This window comes from Protopterus annectens, chromosome 1.part0 (assembly GCF_019279795.1).
Source record: "Protopterus annectens isolate FY-2018-M chromosome 1.part0, PAN1.0, whole genome shotgun sequence".
In the NCBI taxonomy this organism is placed as follows: domain Eukaryota; kingdom Metazoa; phylum Chordata; order Ceratodontiformes; family Protopteridae; genus Protopterus; species Protopterus annectens.
In genome coordinates, this window is record NC_056725.1 from 1,613,305,478 (window position 1) to 1,613,327,396 (window position 21,919).

General features: G+C 34.9%; 1 protein-coding gene across 1 annotated transcript in view; it reads left to right on the top strand.

Annotated features, from left to right (window-relative positions):
• CACNA1I (calcium voltage-gated channel subunit alpha1 I) overlaps positions 1 to 21,919 on the top strand; it is a 3,136,920-nt gene that overhangs the window by 2,236,867 nt on the left and 878,134 nt on the right. The window contains exon 15 of the mRNA XM_044073362.1: positions 14,246 to 14,677. Within this exon, the coding sequence (XP_043929297.1) occupies positions 14,246 to 14,677 (432 nt within the window). The remainder of the gene's footprint in view (positions 1 to 14,245; positions 14,678 to 21,919) is intronic.

Here is a 21,919-nt window from a genome sequence, read left to right on the forward strand (position 1 = left end):
CGTATAATACGCATTATTAAATATCATCAACTGAGTAAATAATAACTTTTGAAGGGACACTGATTTTAAGGTTAAGTTAATTGCTCTCACTATTTTACTATCCTCAGTCGTTAACAATTTCTCCTTCCAGTATTTTGATAAAAGTATTTGGTTATTGTATTTCACCTCTTTCATCAAACTATATGACGCTGTTATATATTTGCATTCCTGTGTTAAGGTTTGCCATAAGTTTAGGCAAATGTTTAAACCTTCTTCTTTAATTTTAAGATTCCTATTACTAAAATAGCTTATTGATAAGTCCTTTAACTGTCTTATTATAATTAAATACGAGTTAGGGAGATCCATCTCTCTTGGTATGTTATGTATTGAGATTCCTTGAAAGGGATATACATCAAATATGGTTAAATTACTTATAAGTGGGAATTTCTTAAGGTCTATCAACTGATTACCAATTTTCAAATTTGGATTTTTGTGAAATGGTTGAAAAATCATCATATATTGTAAAAGATTTAGTGAGTTAAACAGACTTTGTACTGATATTATATATATTTTAATATGCTCCATCAATATGTACATTTTAAGGGTATCTTTGTTTAAAAAAGGTAATGCCTTACAATTAATACCCAGACCAGCAACATATTTATGATTTAAAATCAACCACTTAGGAGCCCATTTTGAATTGATCTTATCAAAGTTAACTACTCTTAAAATTCTGTTAGCGTTTATTATTAAATAATATGTTTCAAAATTCGGTAGTTCCAACCCCCCCCCCTATTTTTCGGAGTCATCAGTTTGTCATAAGATATCCTAACTTTTCTAGGTTCCCATACAAATCTAGCTAATTCTGTATGAAGTTGTTTGAAGAATTTCATAGAAATTTGAACTTGAGTAGCTCTAAAGGTATATAGTATTCTGGGGAGTATGTTCATTTTAATAATTGAGGTCTTTGCCATTATTGGTAGTTTCAAATTATCCCATCTTTTTAAATCAGATACTATCTGTTCCCAAATTAACTTAACATTATTTATGTAAAAGTCTCTATTATCTGTTGAAAAAACAACCCCTAAATATTTTATTTTTTCTTCGGATTTTACCTGCCCTACCAATGGTAAAAGCGACAAGGGTGTAGGCGTTTTTAATGGGAATACCTTGTTTTTTTTTTAATTTATTTTGTAATTAGATATTTTTGCAAAGTCTTCCACAGCTTTTAATATTTTCTTAATATCTGAAACAGGTGTTGTGCAATAAATATTCAAATCGTCATAAAAGCCGCCATGGAAATCTTCGTACCATAAATTATTGGAGCATTGTGATAAATATTTTGTTTGATATGTAGAAATAATGGTTCCAAATATAAATTAAATAATATAGGGGATAACGGACACCCTTGGAGGGTACCATTCTTAATTTGAATTCTTTTTGAGAGATTCCTATTAATAACTAGATTTGTATAAGGATTATTATATAGTTTTTTTAAAGTTAAAATGAATTCTTGCGGTATATTAAAACATGCTAAAGTATCAAACAAACATTCTAAGTTCACTCTATCAATTTGTGCGTCAATTATGAGTGCATATGCATTACAGTTCCTGTGAGTGGCATAAGAAATCAGTGTATGAAGTGATAACGTATTATCTGTAGTTTGTCTGCCATTTATAAAACCGGCTTGTTCATCTGATATTATCAGGTTAATTACCTTCTTCAATCTATTAGCCAAAATCAATGTCATAATTTTCATATCTATATTCAAAAGTGAAATAGGTCTATAATTATCCGGGTTATGTAAATCAGTATTCTCTTTTGGTATAAGAATAGTTTTCGAAGCATTAAAGAGCAGGTCAGTGATTTTATTGTTAGTTATATAGTTAAATACCTGTGGAAGTATTTTTCCCAATATATCACTAAAAGTTTTATAGAATTCTGGGGTCAATCCATCTGGACCCGGAGCTTTATATGGCTTCAACTTCTTAATTGCATCAGTTATCTCCTCCGAAGAAATTGGTTTAATTAAGTTCATATGAAGCTCATCACCAATCTTCGGAAAGATAATTTTCTGCAGAAAATCCTTATTACTCTTATTTATATTAACTTCCTGTTGTTCACCATATACTTGTGAAAATATTAGTTCAAATACCATCATGATATCTTCAGTATTGGTATATGTTTTATTATTAAAGTGTATTTCAGAGATTTGAGAAGGTATTTTCAATTGATTAATAATACGTGCTAGTGCTTTTGAGGGGGGGTCTGTATGTGATTGGCGTATTTTACGAGCATTTTCTGCTCATAAAATGATAATTTACTGTTTTGTAGTAAAAAAAGGTCCTTCTGACATTTTAATAACTCAATTTCAGTTTGTTTACTATAATTCCCAATTAGATCCTGATCCAGTAATTTAAGTTTAGTTTCCAATTCTTGTATGTCTCTCACTTGTAATTTCTTATAATAATTAGCCTTTTGGAGAAACATTCTTCTAATTTGTGCTTTGGTAGTTGCCCATTCTATGTCAGACGGATGACGGTGTTCCGAAAGATTAGCTAGTAATTGATTAAAGAACTCCTGAGCTTCTTTTATTACCTCTTCTTTATGCAATAGATATGGATTTAATGTCCAATTATAGCCTCTAAAGCTTATCTTATGACTAGTGTTCTTATTAAAAGTTAATGTGATCCTAGAATGATCCGACAAATGTTGAGCTTGTATGTACATATAAGGATCAAAAAACATTAGTGCGTCTGAAATTAGAAAAAAGTCAATCCTGGACCACATTTTGTGACAACTTGAATAAAATGTAAAGTTATTAACTTTCATGTGATTCTTATTATATTTAAATGGATCATATAATTTAAAATCTGTTTTAAATTCCTGTAATGCTATCACTGCTTGGTTATTAAAGGACCTATGAGAGCTTGATTTATCTAATTTAGGGTCTTGATATGTATTCCAGTCACCTCCTATTATTATATAGTAATTATTATATTGATTCAGGATAAAATAAAGTGATGTAATGAAAATGTGTTGATTGGTACATGGGGCATATACGTTAAGAAGTATCACCGGTTTGTCGTAAAGTTTGGATACGAGAATCACATAACACCATCTTCCCTCTTTGTCCATTTTAAAATCTAGGGGCTTCCTTTGATCTTGATGCTTTGCCTTTACATATAAGTTGAGCCACACAGAAGGATCTCCTCACCACTGTAGCTACTTGGTGGTTAAAGTTTAGGATAGTGTTCTTATGGCCATCACCATTGTTCTACTTTTAGGAGTGTGCTATATGACACACCAAGGGGTATGATTATGAAGTTTTTAGCATTTAGTCTCATGCCATTCTTTTGGCACCAGTGGTTTGTCATTTATAGGCCTGTTTGTACGATGTCAGCATCATTTGGAGATTTGTTGATTGTTTGCAGCTTACAGTAATTGGCGAACTTGATGAGTCAGAGGATCCCAACATTTGCCTTCACCTCAGAGAATTATATACCAAAAAGAGGGGTCCCAACACTAATCCCTGTGGGACACCACTAGTAGCACATTTCTTATCGGAAGTGGATTCACCTAACTGGAAGACATGTGTCCTGTCAGTGAGCTATCCATCTGTTGATTTATTGGTTTATGCCTAACTCAGTAAGTCTATCTATGATTACTGAGTGGGGGATTGTGTTGAAAGCTTTGGCCAGGTCTATATAAATGGTGGGTACTGTTTTACCCTCATCTAATTTAGTTTTAATACTAAAGGATATCATTTTGTGGTCAGATCTTTCAGGTCAGAGTTAATGTACAGGAGGGAGCAGTATCCCCCAATTTTTATTTATTTTATTTATTTATTTATTTGCAGTTTGTTTACCAGGGTGGCCATTGGGCGTTGGGGAGCCTGTTTTCAATCGAGTCCTGGGGAGAAAAGCTCAAAGTTACAACTAGTTAAAGTAACAGTATTACAAATATAAATGCAATACAATTAAAGAAAAGTAAAAATAAAATACATTTTAGGTTATACAGAGCTACTAAGAAGTCATAGCTGTAAATCTACAGTGATTAAAGAGAATTTAGAAAAGAAAAAATGTCAGAGTAGGTCAAGTATCACAGTTTTAACAATAATCAAATGTCAGGATAGATAAGTATCACATTATTAACAATAATCAAGTTAGTTCCATCTGTAAAAGGTAGTGCAAAGGACCCCATATAATGCATTAAGGAGAAATAAAAAGTGGCAGCTTGTTAAGAAGGTGTCAACAGAAGTGTTTGAAGTAGGAGGTTGTTTGTGAGTACTAGTTCTAGGATATTTGTATCTCTACCTGGGTAGCTAACTACTTGCTCCAAGGTTTTTGTGTTGACAAAGTCCAAAAACTTCTAAGCAAGTGAATTAAGGTAAAGCAAACTCATGCCAAGAATGTAGAAAGAATAAAACTTTAATCCGACAAACAATAAAGCTTTCAGGTATGACCTTTCTTCAGTGCAATTCAACAGTTCATTCATGCTTACACATAAATAGTAGCATATGACACAACCCACAAATAGCATTCAACTAGCAATCAATCAAAAACTTATTAAAAACCAAAATCAAGATTTTAACAAATAAAGTAAACATTCATTTATATTGCATTTGTTTCATTACCAAGATAGGTTTTATACTAACCTTATCATTAATTCTTGGATGGATATCTGCATGTAACCTTATTATCCATTCATATTCTTTCACATCAAGTATATTATTAACATTATCTCCTCTACAACTTTTGTTTACTACACCAATAGCTCTAAATTTAAACTCATGACTCATGTTGTTTTCAAGTATATGTCTTGTTACTGCATCTGTGGGGATATTTCTATGAATCTCCAATCGATGTTTGATTGCACAGTCCTTTAGCTTTTGACTGCATTTTCCAACATAAAATGTAGTCCATTTTATGCAAGTTGCTAAATACACTATATTAGTAGTACTACAAGTAGTGAAACATCAAAATATATACTTCTTAAATTTTAATGGATGTGTAAAAGTGTTTCCATTCATAAAAATATGTTTACAACAGCTACAATCATAACAGGGAAGCATGCCGTACCTCATATTCAACACCTGTTTATGGTCATAGACTTCCTTATAACATAACATTTCCTTCAAATTTTTGCAATTCCTGGAAGCAAATCTAGGTCTATCCCAGATTATACACTCAAGACTAGGTATAGCCTTTAAGGTATGCCAATATTTACTTATTACATTTCTAACTTCTACAGTCCTACTATTAAAATGACATATCTTATTTTCTTGTTTGAGATAGCACTTTTTGTAACAGCACAGTGTGATCTGGTGGATCCTGGCTCCAGACAGACAGCTCACTGAAATGATCTTCTTGTTTAGCCTGGTAAGGGGGGCATTAGTATGCAATCCCCAATAACTACACTATTCAGCTGTGTAGTATGTTTCCCTGTGGCCTTTGAAGTGGACTATTATGATTAAACAGTTGTGTACAGTCAAACAATCGAATAAACCAAAATAGGATGGATTCAACGATGCCCACTATAGAGTATTCACTCCTGTAAACACCAGCACACCGTGATATTCCAAAAATAGACTTTTTATTTACAGACAGATAAAACCATTAGGTTGAGCGCTTTCATCAGTATGACTTCCTCAGAACAATGTTACTACATATAATACTTGCTTAAATACATTCTGTTCAAATCACATGATAGTCCCATTAACATCTTAAAGTGCTAGTGCATATCATAAATATAACTAAAACTAAAAACATTTTTACAATTATACACATCCTATCATTATGCATTAAAAATAGTAAATGCTTCCTAAAAGCATATTAACATATATAACCATTCCTTCACAATATTAAAAACTTTACATTAAAAACTTTGTATTACAAACAAAATTAATCATACATACGTTGGACCACTTTTACTATTTAATCTATGTTAGTAATTTTTTTGTATTAGTTACAATGAACTTCTAATATGGGTTTTATAGATAGGTATTCATTTAAACCTGGGGAGTCAGAGGCATTTAATTTGATTTGCCAAATAACCTCCTTTTCCGCTACCTTTTTCTTAATGTTTCCACCCCTGGGGTTTGCCTTGACCAATTCTAATATTCCAAACAGGAACCCCGTGCATTCACCATTTTCACTTAAATGCCTCCAGAGGGCATTTCTATCATCTTTCTTTTGTATACAATATAGGTGTTCGTATATTCTATTTCTAAGGCATCTGGTTGTTTTCCCTACATTTTGTTTGTAATACAAAGTTTTTAATGTAAAGTTTTTAATATTGTGAAGGAATGGTTATATATGTTAATATGCTTTTAGGAAGCATTTACTATTTTTAATGCATAATGATAGGATGTGTATAATTGTAAAAATGTTTTTAGTTTTAGTTATATTTATGATATGCACTAGCACTTTAAGATGTTAATGGGACTATCATGTGATTTGAACAGAATGTATTTAAGCAAGTATTATATGTAGTAACATTGTTCTGAGGAAGTCATACTGATGAAAGCGCTCAACCTAATGGTTTTATCTGTCTGTAAATAAAAAGTCTATTTTTGGAATATCACGGTGTGCTGGTGTTTACAGGAGTGAATACTCTATAGTGGGCATCGTTGAATCCATCCTATTTTGGTTTATTGGACTATTATGATTTTCAGAGTTGTATATAATCTGAGGTGCTGTTTTTTTTTTTTTTTTTTTTTTTTTTTTGAGTGTGCAGTGAGATATGCTTTTAGGAGATCTTGGAGGTTTGGGTAGATTACAAGTGAGTATCTCCATATGTGGGTTTATGTGGATCTATGTGTTTGTTCCTTAGTATTGGTAGTGAATGTTTTGGGTGTAATGTTGACAACCTGATTTGCATTTTTCATGTGTACATGTCAGAGCTTTGCCTCCAATGACATTGTGTATCTACATCTCTCACACACTGTGTTTGTCTATTGTAAAATTAAATGGTTGTCAGTGAACATGAGGCAGTTACTTCACTGCCTCATGATGGCAATATCCACCAGGCAAGAAACAGAGATGGCAGCAAAGCACCTATCCATTATACCAGATCCTTAGTAGATGGGAAGGAGTAGGGGAGAGTCACTTACTGATCTAAGCGGAAGTGTTTACTCTTATACTATTAGATGACCTGCAGTGGACTGCCCTCGGCACAAACGTGCAGCTCTTTGATCAACTATGAGACTATGGATAATGTTTCCTATAGATGATTTCAAACTGGAGAGGTTTGCTTATATATCAGGCACAGATAACTACCTTTGCATATCATTTTTTATACCAGTAGGATGAAAGATTTTTGCACAGTTAAGCTCTCAGGCCAATCAGATAATCAGACGTGAAGGCCTATAGAACACAATAGCATGAATTTGCGTAATTATGTCATCAAGCATTAGGCTAGTAGGTTTTTAGTGTCTTATCTAAAATGTCAGTCAACCAGCACATTAATAGTTACTTATTCAAGCAACATTCAAATACCATTTTGCAAGATAAACTATAAAAGCACTAAAGGAAGCTAAAATCATACATGGTCTCCTTTCTTTAATTTCAGCTTTTTTTCTTGATATGCAGGATGCTCTTCCTTCATTAAGAATTCAGAACTTTTTCTTATCATTGAATAACTGGCAAGGCCAAAGATTTCTTCTCTCTTTGAATAACATTGTCTGGAGGTTGTTATGAAACTGTTGAACCAGATTTGGTTCATGTAGAATATTGTAATAGATCTCTATTTAATTTTTTAAAATTAAAAAAATATATCATATACTGTTTAAGTTAACTTTTTTACTGTTTGGGCAAGAGTTCGTATGGGTAGCAGGGAATAGAAAGCATGATTCAGAATTTCTCCATACAAGAAGGAGGTTAAAGAACAACAGTCATTTTCAATGGGAACTTTATATTCGCTTGAGGTTAATGAATACTACTTTCCAAGTTCTAACTGAAAATCTCAATATCATAATTATGGAATCACTGCCAAATGTATGTAACTTGAATCATTGATGGTTTGTAAGTCAATATATTTGTACAAAATTTCTTACTATCAAAATACATTCTGCCCTATAAAAGTAGATACGATACTTGAACATTGGACATTCTTCTGTATTTTTTCTTTGTAGATGCTTTAACTTATGTCTTTTTTTAAATGTCAAACACTGTAAGAAGCATCCTGGTTGTACTATTTTTTTAATGATCTTGTCTCTCTCATCAAACCTGTTCTCTTGCAGTAAATTAAGGATAGTCCCAAATTATTTATACTTGGCTACAAACTAGGACAGAAATGTACAATATTAATGGTTGTAGATGTAAAGCATGCTTTGTTAAGGTAGCACTGTAGATTGTATTGTGTTTTAAACTTAACCATCCATATTTGAAAACGTGCTTTTTGCTGCTGCTATCTATTGTTCAGACTCTTGTATATTTGTTAATGCATTACTGAAAAGCTGAAACATGTTTGTCTGTCCAAGAAGTCCAGAAATATCAGTATTGTCTGTAGCCATTTATTCAGTTTTTCACTACTAGAATCCAAATATTCTATGTCCCCTGTCAATTTGTTATTTTTTTAAGCAGACCCAATTTAGAATTTGTATACTTACTTGCATTCTAGCTTATATTGCTATTTTCAAATTTACAAATGTCTTGAAATTAAGCAGTGTGAGCCTATTGTACCAGTGTTATAACTTGCTGTGCAATGAAATGATGTTTCTCTGCAGTCATATTTATTGTTATAGACCTCCAGGGACAATAGTCTTGAAATGAGAAATCTTCTGTTACCCCTTTGTTTAATTATGTACAATCGAATGATGCAACACTCCTTTTACTTTGTGCAGGTGAAAACTATGAATTAAAATTTAAAGTGAAAGATGGTTCAACAGTGTTAGAGACGCTGGATGTATGTCTTCAGAGGTCTTTGCATGTGTGACTGTGGGCTCATTGCATATGTATATTTGCATGTGTGTATGAGTGAGGGTAGGTACAGATATCTGGCTTTATGTGAAAGTCTGGGCACACAAAACTGCAATGTATGCTTGCATGCCTTGTTTCTGTTTGTGCATGGGAGGGGAAAATAGTTCTGATGTATGTTATTAACACCAGCCTGTCACCATATAAAAACATTAAATTAGAACTGTTCCAGAAATGGAGGTAATATTTCACAGAATCCTATCTAAAGGATTGTTAAGAATCCATCAGAGAGAACTCCAATGTGATAAACAAGAATCAGTTTGATCTGGACAGAGTGCCCACATCAGAGGATAATGCAACTGAAGTGAATGGTGGGGAAGGAAGTGATGTTCCTGATTAAGCTGGTTACTATTGGTTATAGAAACGCTGACTGAAAAGACACAGAGTTTGAAATGTGCAAAAATAAACTTTAGTGTGGAGTGTCAGAATGAATCCCTTAAGAAAAAACACTAAAATCACCATAGAGAAGTTTTAGATAACACTAACCATCAATGGAAAAAGAAAATCATATTCAACTCTCCTTTAAACCCTTATTTCAAACTCTCTTTTCATGTCAATTCAATTTAAACCACGAGGAAAACACCTTTTACAAACTCTTACATCTGACACTAACTTAAGAGTGATAAAAAACAGACAAAGGAGGGGGGATAGTATTAATGGATGAAGTAGATTATTCTAGTAGGATTTTTAATTTACTACAGGAGCCAGACTAATGAAAAATTGTCTCCAAAAATGAAATAAATATAGCATACAGAAAAACTGATTTATTTTAAGAAGTAATTAGCCCTGCAGAATCCAAGTTGTTAAGTATGGAAAATTGTTTAATACCAGTTTTTTTGCATTCCCACAACCCATAAGAACATTATTGATCCACCTTTTAGATTAATGGTAGCTGCACAGGATTCCAAAACTTACCCTTTAGCTATATTCATAGACCAAACACTTAAAGAAGTCGTATCATCTCCCTATTACATTCTTAAGGATTCTTGGGAGTTCCTTAATTTTTATAATGACAATCTCACATTTATGACTGTAGATGTAATGGATCTATTTGGTTGTATACCACATACTGTGGGACTGGATTTTTTTTTTTCATTCAGATCTTTTAAAACTAGCTAAATTTGATAACAAATTGATTAAACTTCATTTAGACTTAATGGAACTGGTTTTAAACAATAACTTTATTTTTTAAGGAGAATGTTTTAAATAACTGAAGGAGGTAGCTATGGGTGAAACTTGTACCGCGGTTTATGCAAATGTAGTAATGTATAGTTGGTGACAAGGGTATATCTTAAATTTTCTATTTTCTGACAACTGGAAGTTTTATTTCATATACTTGGATGACATATTTAAGTACTAAAGCAGAAATATCACACTTTTTTCATGTTTTGCTCATGAGTAAAAAAAATTATTATTATTTTTTATATGTATATAATTGACGAAGAATGAACTTTGAACATTATATATTGATGATAAAGTGGCTGTATTCGACTCCTTGGTACAAGATTAAACAGATTTTTATAAGTGTTGGTTTGCACTCCCTACACCTATTATAGATGCATATTCCAGGATGACCATTGCTTTGAAACTGTCCCTAAACATGTACTGTGACTATTTTTTCTTTGGTATGTCATTTAAACGAGCCCCCAAGTCAGTGGTTTACATTTCATTAAACAAAACAATCAAATATAGTACAGTTGTTCTAATATGGTTAATTTCATTAATTTGCCAGAAGGCTGTGCCCCAAAGACACAAACACACAATGTAATATAAGCTTTGCTTCCTTGTTATGCAAATCCACACAAACTCAAATAATTAAAAACAGAAAAAATCTTAAATTATATTCTGATACAGAATAAGATAGAAATACAAAAAAGATGTTCTAGATTAAAATTAATTTTGTCCATGTCATCATTATGGCAACACATTTTTTAATAGAGCATAATTGTCCATAGAACCCCATAACAGCAAATGTGACTGTAGAGAAATAGCATTAAATTGAAGAGCAAGTGAGTAAGTTCATACTGAAATGGCATTTTTGTGTTTACTCTGGAATGAAAAGTAAGGTTCATTGTTTCATAAATGTATTTGCAAACTTATGGCTACTTGGTTTTCATTAAGTTTGACTAACTACCCTCACCCAGAGTGAGCACTTTTTTTCACTCATTTATATTTCAAGTTTGTTTTTTATTTATTTATTTATTTATTTATTTATTTATTTATTTATTGTTATTGAACTACATTCTTTAACCTTGGTGAAAATTTGGAAAATGCTCTATAATTTCCTCAATCATTTTTAGCATTATTATTATTATTATTATTATTATTATTATTAACTTTTAGCATGACCTGGTATTGTTAATGTGTTAGCACTAGATCAATCATATGTATTTCAGATATGGGTTATCACATAAAACTGGGTCGTGTGTTAAGAAAGTTTAGCTATCCAGAGATTACATACAAATAGGAAAAGTGACTTTTACTTTTTTCTGAAAAGATATTGCTTTCTAACCGTTGTTAAAATTTGTTGAACTATTCTAATTGAATTTTGATTTTAGTTTTTCATTTGCTGGATGGTGGAATTATAATCAGCAATCATATGAATTAATAAAGCTTAAAGGCAGCAATGACTTTCCTCCAATTATTTAAAGCTTTCTAGCCACTGTGTTAAAACTGTGATCAGAAGTGACATTATTATTCATTAAAGTGGAAAGATTCTAATGCATCACTCAGCTGCAGTGTGGTTGTCTTTTCACTTTGTATCTTTTCTTTTCTTGTTAAATTAATAGGTCCCATATCTCTCAACTGTGCAAATTTTCACTGCGTGTCCAGATTTTTGCCTCATATTTTAATGTGTTTCTCATAAAATTTATGGTTTTAAGTCAAATCACTGAGGATTGAAGTTACTATTAATGGCATATATTTGAGTTCAGAGTTCATATCCTTAAGAAAATACATGCTAACACAAATCCTATTATTCTGGCAACATTCTAAGTTTATAATAGCAATATTTAACATGTGTCCCTAATTTTAGGCCTTTTGTGCTAAGAGGTTGAGAGCAATAAAAGGTTTGTTGGTTCATAGGTAAGTACTAGGCTAGCCCCCCCCCTTGCCAGCCATTTTAAGCATAGCCAGTTTCCCTTTTTGTGCTCAAATGAACCTGTCGAATTTGGTTAGAGGTTGACTTTACCCATCCCATGATCAATAATTATTTATTACCCTTAATGATAATAAGTGGGATCAAACCACAGATGAGTTGATGGGCTTCATGAATGGGATTCAGCATTTAGGAGCTGCTTCTGTCCATTTGTAGTACAGGGGGCAGGCAGTCCTGGGTTAATGTTCCTTTTCCCATCCATAGATACAAGTTGCACTTGAATATGGACAGGGATGAACTTTGCTTTATATGGATAGGCAGCAGCAATATCCTCTGCAAGATATATCTGTGCCTGTAAACTATTCTGCTGATATTGCAGCAGAGGCTCAGATTCCCTTATCAAGTATTTCTGATACTATTTTATTTGCTGATGTGCAGTAAATCCCATCAGTAATGCTTAAAAGGATGCCTTGTATGCCAGACACAGGCTAACTGTTAGCAATCTGTAGGATACTGAGTATATTGACAGAGCTTTGAGTCAGTCCATGTAGGACATGTTTAGGCCTTGCAACCTTTTAGGAAGGTATCTCTATGGGAGTTCCAGTTGTTGCATGGATCTGAACAGGGGTCATTGTACTAAATGATTGTCCTAATGAAGGCTGAGTAAAGTGAGACAATGACATCCATAGATTTATATAGACTTATTTTGTTTATAAGCTGTGCAATATAGAAGGGCTTTTTTACTTTTTTTTCAAAATATATGATGTTGCATTTCTTAGTTTTGAAAGACAGACTGTTGTTTTTATAACAAATGAGCATTTTGTCAACCTCTTCTTATAGAATATTATGGTTATGGGAAAAGTGACTGCTTTACCATCATCTGCATATTTATTATACAGACTTTTATTCTTGGTGTATGTAATCTTATTTATTTTAGAGCACATTGGATTTCAAAGTATGATTTTATTTTTAAGTTTTATATGAATGTAGTTTTAAAATGATTTATTTTCTGCTTCTTCTTTATTTTTTATTTGGGAGTAAGAATACACAAATGATAACAATAACAGTATGGAGTACAGTAAAGGTAAAACAATCCAGTGAAGTAAGAATTCACTTGAGAATAATTCTAAAATATGGTTAAAGATATCACATTTGAAAAAGTAAGTTTTATAGTATAAGTTCAGCAGCCTTCTTCTGCTACTCTGCAGTGTCAGCAATCCATCTACATGGGGTGGGTATACTGAGCCTATCATTTATGCATATCCTTAGTGAAGTTCTATCTCCAGGTGACGTAACAGTATTTTGTGAGATGATACATAACAGTAACAAGAGTGCAGTTCCAGTTTTCTACCTATGTATATCTTATTGTCTGTGCCCTGTAATACCATGTGAACATCTCAAATTTTAGTCCATCACCTTGCACCGTAAGTTTGTTTGATCTGGTTATCCTTAGGTGGTCTAATGTTTATACAGCTGCAGGCAATGTCCTGTCTTTTAACATTACAAACTTTCCTGATGCCTGTAGGAAATAAATGTCTTAAAATGATTATATAGGTCACATTGTTTATAATATTTTCCAGCTTATGCAGACTGCACATTTTTTTCTGTCTCTCATACTTTTTTTATTATTTTGAATTATTTATGCTATATACAAAACAAGTACAATCTGTGATAAAGAACTTAGAGTCTCCTCTGAAAATAAACCTCTAACCAAGTTGGACTAGCCAGTCAACTAAGGAAAAATAAAAATGAAATATTTTCATTTCATGAAATACAAGCTGTAATGACACCACTGAAATTAGATAAAGTGATATTAATAATGTATGTGTTGAAGATGGACAGAAAAATTTGAAAGAAAACTTATGTAGAGCTGGAAAAAGAGACTCACAGGAAGGAAATTCAGAAGTGATCAATAGGAACATTTTTTAACCTCCTAAAAATGTACTTGCTAGCTACAGCAAACTATAACAGAACTTATAAAGTATAGCAAAGTAAATCTAGTAATATACACATGGTTGCCTTCTGCATTCATTGGCAGTTTATTTTATGGAAAGAGAGAGAAAAAATGGGAAATAGTTCTTTCCTACCACTCTGAATCACATATTTATATAAAAGTTAACTATTAGAGACCAAGTACAAAGAATGCTAGTGAATTTAATGTATTTAATCTGTATTTTTTTTTTTTTATTAGTCAAGTTCTCGAAGCTCACATTATGGGCCTTGGGGTCGTGGTACTGCCTGGGGAAGTCGACGTTCCAGCTGGAACAGTTTAGGTCATGCTTCAAGTCTGAAACGTAGGCTGCATTCTGGAGAGCATGAATCCCTTTTGTCTGGTGAAAGTCGGAAAGTGCTGGAAGAACTTGAAGAATATAAGATAGGAAGGCATCGTCGATCCTCAACCAAGAAGAGAAGAACACATTCTTTGGACACCAAGGGGTCTTCTGATGTACCGGAAGTTGCCAAAGGTTCATGTAGTCACAGATGCTGTAGAACGAATAGTGCAGTACTGGGCTCAAGTGATCATCATGACTGCAATGGGAAGACTGTGAATTTAGCAAAGGAGGTTTTTCCTAAAATGAACAACAGAAAAGACCAGGAGGAGTATGATGAAGAAATCGATTATGTAAGTTATGAGAAACACTTGATACATTGCACCCTTTTATATGTGATCTACAACTTTAGCTGTAGTTGTAGAAAAATTCTTGTCCTTGTTCTATGGTCATTTGCATTATAGGCTTGTATTTAATCATTGTGTAGTCCCATTATTTCAGCTTTTTCTTCCTAGGTTTCTATTGAAAATAGGCTGTGCCCTACTTGATGTCCAGTAAACATAAATATATGAATAAATATATATAAATAAAATAAATACTTTGATAATAAGTAAAATAAATTCTTCCATATTATTTAAATGTTTGCTCAGAGAGACCTGTAAGCTGTATGTAAGCCTGCTGATGTGTTCATCTTTTTCCATTTACAAGATGTAGCACTTGGCACTTCTTTCTAGCTATAATGAGTAAGTGCCAAGGAGCTTTGGATAAGACAAAGAAATGAGATATGTAATATGGAGAAATGTTTCACAGAGAAATACAGAAAGAATATTGCAAAGACAAACGCACAAAACATGCAGGATACTACATAGCAATCAGGCTACGTGGTAACAACATATGCAAATGAGCTGCAGAGTATGAATAAGACTGTTGTAACAATTCAGAGACAACCAGCCTGTGTACAACATCTGTTTGTAGCACTGAGGTGCAATTACAGTTCACTGTAATGCAGAAGTACTGTCTATGATTCCCACCAAGTCACCCTTCTGGCGCATGCGCACACACACACACACACACACACACACACACACACACACACACACACACACACACACACATACACACACACCCAAAAAACTCAGAAAGTGTTGTCCCATTGTCCCATGTTTCTGCTGTATACACACATGCGCACACACACACACACACACACACACACACACACACACACACACACACACACACACACACACACGCATGAAAGCACACACACCGACGCACCATCTTGCCCACGCACACACACACGCATGCATGGAATTATGCACAAGCACGCACACACACACACACACACACACACACACACACACACACACACACACACACAGACACACACACGCGTGCATGCAAGCACACACCCATGCACGCACATACACACGCGCGCGCGCACACACACACATACACACACACCACACACACACACACACACACACACACACACACATACACACACACACACACACGCATGCAAGCATGCACAAGCGTACACACACACACACGCACACACACAGCTCAGAAAGTGTTGGCCCATGTCCCTGGTGTATTGCTGCTACCACTGTATTATATTATATTATATTATATTATATTATATCATATTATATTTTATTTTTACTGAAATAGCCTGCTAGGCAGTGTTCCTTTTCAGATGGAGCCAGAGGGGAAAATTCTAGAAGTAGTAGCTCAACAGAAATATATGTGTACTAAACAAGTAAACATAACAAAAACATGTTAACCCAGCCACTATAAAAGTGTGCATATTTGTCGAAATAAAATGATGCAACTTATGCCTTCTGAGACAAGTTTCCTATACAGCACAGTAATAAATTGGCATTATGTTATAAATATCAAACTCACTTATTGATTCACATAAGAAAATGAGTTACCTATGTATTTAAAAAAAGAACTCTCTCTTTTTCTTCCTGTAAATTAGTTGCACCTCATTGCCAGATGTTTTTCTTTCGGCTTTTCCCGGTTAGGGGTCGCCACAGCGGAACTCAGGTCTGCTAATGATTGGCAGTAGATTTTTATAGTGCCGAGGTGCCAGCCTGATGCCCAACCTTCAACGAAGGCATGCCCATTCACACATGTCTTTCGAATGTCACTCAACCATGGGAAGGACATGCAGACTCAACACAGAAGGTGCTCCAGCTGAGAATCACACGGGAGAACCTTTTGCTGTGAGGTGGCAATGCTTCCACTGCACCACAGCAGCTTCCACCTCATTGCCAAATAATGTTATCAAAAACTACAACTCTCTCCTTTGCTATTCAACACTGAGCATGGCAGCTATAATTAAGGATTCAAACTAGTCCAAAATGACAAACAGATTATGTATGTATACACTATTTTCTAATTTAAGTGGTAATTTGCTAGCTGTATGAATTTGCCTCAACTATATAGATTATTTTCTAGTCACAAACTAAATGAATAACTCTTGGACTAAAAAATGTATTTCTTGTCAACACACAAGCTGTATAGTCAAGTGGTTATGCTTAATTTCACTGATCTCCATCATTATCATTAACATGCTTGTGTGATCCAGCTGCAAGGTCCTTTGAACAAGGTTTGTATTTGCAACTTTCCCTTGCACTTTGTCTGTTATTCATCTGTCACAAGAACTTTACCTGTTAAAAGATGTCTGTACCTTTAAGCACAATGTAGAGCAGCTGTAGATCCTCATTGAAATGTAATATGTCAATATAAATCTATATTTTTGCTTCTGACCTGAGTTGAGTTCACAGCTCAGGAGCTTGTTGAAGCTGTTAACAGGTGGAGATGGGAGTGAGATGCCTTTGCCGACTTGCCTATCCTGGAGTCAAGGAAGCAACTCTGGCTCACCATTTTGGTGACACTTAATAGGAGCATTAGTACACCTCTGAAGTAAGACCCTAGAGTGTAAGTGCTGCCATTGTACAAGTGCACTAGTGGAGTGGATTCTGCATACAAGCGTGTGCTTCTGTCAGAAAACAGCACGCACTGGAGACAGGCATGCTGGCAAAGGAAGTATGCTCTGCCCGAAGAGAAAATAGACCACTCCTCAGGACCAGCAAGCTTGCTCACTCCAAACTACCCAACTGTCACTACTGGGGAAATAGATAGGCCAATAGGTCTTCTTGAGTAGAAAGGAATTTGTTATAAGTCCCTTATCTAGCCTAGAAATGCCCAACTCTTGCCCCCATAAAAAATGAGAGGACTGGGTACAGCAAGAGGCGCCATCAGGTGTGGTCCTGGGGGAAATCAAAACAATAATGTGTTTGCTGATTCTTTGAAATGCATACCATTTATGTACTTTAATGTATCGTATGTTGAGTTATATATCTGCTGCAGTTTATGAGATCATAAAGTCTAATGGAAACACCAGCAACCGAGTATCCTTACTCTTCTTAGAAATGTAAACAAACAAAGTCCAGCTCCATGACGATTATTCCAAGGACTGCCCACATCATCCCTTAGCTGATGTCACAGCTATCTTAACAACAGACTCCGGGCTGTAAAATGAAAATGAGATCTCTCCCCATTGTGTCTGTCTCTACTGGTGTACCTCAGGTATCTTACTCTAGACCTTTTACTGAAATATATTCACTAATAATCTTCGCAAAGCTACCAAATAAGCTTCCACACTACAATACACAGATGATGCCATACTCATATGCTCTGCACCAAGTCTGCCGCTACTCCACAAGATGGCCCAGGACTCCTTTTCCTCAATTAAGGTCTGGCTAGATGACTAACAACTACTTTTAAATGCAAGAAAAGAAATCAGTGTTATTGTTAGATAAATCTCTATCAGCACAGAAACAATCCTTCAATATCGCATCAGCAAATAATACCTCAGTTGAAACAGTTTCCAATACAAAGCTTCTTGGCATCATAATTGATTATTACTTAAAATGCGATCAACATGCCACTAAAACTATCAAGAAAATTTACCAAAACTTGGCCTTCCTCTAGAGAAGCAAATCCCTTCTCACTGACTACTCTAGGAATTCTTTAGTCACATCCTATCTTCCCCCTTCACTTCTCACCCATCCTGACTACCATCCTTCACTTCACACCTTAAAAAATAAACTAAACATTTGCTACCATAAAACAGCTAAGTTTACATTGAACTTACCAAACCGTTCACACCACTGCCCAGCACTGAAGCACCTACACCGGCTCAAGCTACTTAATTACCTTACCTATTCACATTTGCTTAGTGCCCACAAAATAATACACAGACCCGAAACTTGCCCATCACTACAAAACATCCTCAAAAACTACTTCCATCCTAGGAATTTCCACTCACAAAACAAATACCGCCTGACTAGGACCGAGTCTCATCAGTGCAGGTGTCTCATCTTACTCAATCTATGTTGCTATGCAGTGGTACTCCACCCACTCATCATAAAAGAAGACAACATTACCACATGTTTCAAACAGTCTAAAACAGCGCCTAACTTCTTCATGGCTATGCTCATGTTCCATCCTGACTAAACCCACCTTTATTTCTGTTTCTCTTCCATTGCCAATCTCTTTGTCAATCACCATAACTCTTTCACCTTTCTTATCCCTGTCTCTTCCTCGTTCATCCCCACTACTGTTTCTCCCACTAACCTATATCTGTAATCCTCTCTTACTAATACCCCCTCCTCACCCACATCATCATCATCTTACGTATCTACTGTTATCTCAACCGCTCCACTATCAGCACTTTTTCAACTTATGATTTTCTTGATTATTTTTGCTTATACCCTTTCTCTTTCTCCTCTCCTTTTTCTTCCACTTTAGTGACATCCTACCTTATCAGTATCAACATACATATACTGAACCTATGTGCAATATCATTGTTCTTGTATCTCTCCCTATTTACATGTTAACATGACTTTGACATACATAAAATAATATAACTTCTAAATTATACAATAAATGTCTTTACTATTTTCTCAATACTACCTGCAAAGTAATGCTGAAAATGTTTCATTTGTTTAGTTGTTCATTTTAATTTTGTATTTTATGTGGATCTTTTCTCCCTGAGCCTCCGCTGAATATGGGATTTGTGCCCAGTCAGACTTTCCTGGTAAACACAAGATAATAAATAAAATAAATACATAATTACATTTTATCCACAGGCATTCACTGACAATGAGATTTCCCCAGTTGGAACTTGCTGGTTAACAAACTCAGTAACTGCAAAAGTTGATAATTCAACATACAAACCATTTAAAACAGAGACTATGAATAAAAAACTGCATCTGGTTTGATCACTCCTTCACAGGAAACAAGAAAGATATGAGCAGATGGGAAAATCAACACAACACTGTGTCAAAAATTAGCTGCCTTAAAATAATTTTCAAATTTAAATAGCCTGCAGTCCGTCTGATATGAAAAGGAGTTTATCCCTATATTAATTGAGGACATGTTTGGATAGCATCCACTCTCATTTAATGGACGTTTCAAGTATACTCAGAACACTGGTTGCTAAAGAACTGAGTTGTTTCCTAGGTTTATGCTAATGTAGCAAGCATGCCAAATCAGGATGTAAGTTTTTAAGGACAGAGTGACTAAAGAGCAGCTTCTGGTAATCATCTCTGTTTACAGATTCATCCAGCCTAATCTTTGCAGAGCTTCATAGTGATGCATACCAGATGGCAAACCATCAACAGATGACATCATAGTTTTATGTTGTTTCTGGTTATTGACAGATGTTGCCACCAAGAGCTCCAAAAGCTAAGATGAATGGTAGTTTTAGGATATATAATGCACTTGCTGCTGTATAACCTGTTTTCTGAGTCATCTGCCATTTAATTCTGCAAAGTCACCTGTTTTTTGTTTAATGATGTTGGCTGCAGTTTGAGCATGCTCTTCCAGTTTATGAGAATTATTGAGGACTATGCCAGATATTGCCTGCTAACTACCCCACAGAAAGTCCATATTTGGCAGCAGTGCCACTCTGTGAGGAACATGCAATGCTGACTATCACTGGATTGCATAAACATAGTCACCCTTAGTATCTGTTTGCATATTTAGCTCAGACTGGCACGGGTGGTCTGTAATGTTAACAAAACAGGACAGGACAGTCGAGCCCCATAATATGGCCATACACTTGCAGTATGCTTCACAAATTAAAATGCCCGAATGAGATTTAAATGAGAAATAGTATGCAGAAAAGGATAAGGCACTCGGTGCTTCTCGTTATCTGACTGAACTGCATCGCTTAGTCCTGAATACTAGTGCAGACAACAGGGTCCAGACGTACACAGCCATTCTGTGCATGCAACACTGTAAAACTGCTGTGGGATGACTTTGGTGCATAGTACATGCCTGCTATGCATTCCCAGAATATCCCAGAGCTTTGTTTGCATGTCCTTATGCCTTCATGTGTTTATGGATTTACACCTGATTATGTAGTTTCTTTGTACATCCCAAACACGTTATGGGAAAAGTGTGAATCACAAAAATTTCAAAATTTCTTATAGGTGCGCATATTCTGTGTGTGTGTGTGTGTGTGTGTGTGTGTGTGTGTGTGTGTGTGTGTGTGTGTGTGTGTGTGTGTGTGTGTGTGAATAAACTTACATATTGGCATCCTAGCCAGAATGAGCTCCAGATGTTTAGCATTATATCAGTCCTGCACTAGCCTAGGCTATATGAGTTATATCCTGCTAAGGATATGACAATTGACCAGCATCCAAAGCTTTAGGGCATCTTCCATGTTCCCTGTCCATTGAAGTCTTTGAGGAGAGTTGTGCAAAGGCAATGCTTAAGGCTCCAAACCTTCAGAAATTTCTTGCAGTCGAAGTGCATTTTCCCTGCAGACTTTGAGTGATCGATTGCTTGCTAGTGGTTACCAAGTCTGGTAGAGAAGTGCCCTTCCGGAAAAAATCTTCCACTTTTCCTTAACTTCAAAGGTAAAGTTTACTTTTTTCTATAGCAAAGTTTATTTTTAACCTAGAAATTATGTTTTTAGCATTTGTCACTAAAATATACTACACATTTTTGTATATTTTACCATTTTGTGGAAACTGATTTTAAATCACTTTTTGTGTGAAGTTTTAAAATACTTTTGTTGAAAATTAAAGGTAGGGACTTCGGACATGTGGTTTTGGGAGTTGTAACTAACATTTTTATCTCAAAACTGTAAAATTCTAGTCAGGTGGTTTATGACTGTTCAAGGCTGTTCTATTCACTTATGATGTCATTTTCTTTGTTGTAACATGGAGTAGAGTGTGCACACTTTGATTCTGCTATCCCCTGTCTGCAAGAAGAAAAAAAAGTTTCATGGTAGTCTTAGGTAGTCAGGCCAACTTCATCACTGCCTCAGCCACTGTTGAGTGACTCTGCTGTGGCCAAATCAGGTACCTCTGACCTTTCATCATATTCTCTTCACAGAGCAAGTATTGTTCCTTGATTTACTGCAAAGCTGACCTAGGGTACTTGATTCTCTGGGAAGAGTCCCATATTTTTCTAGGGGATCCCCTTGGAAAACACAATAGAAAGTTAGGTATATATCTTTTCCTGTTTCACATAGGATCGATGAGGAGGATTGGCTGGGGTTTGCCAAGGGC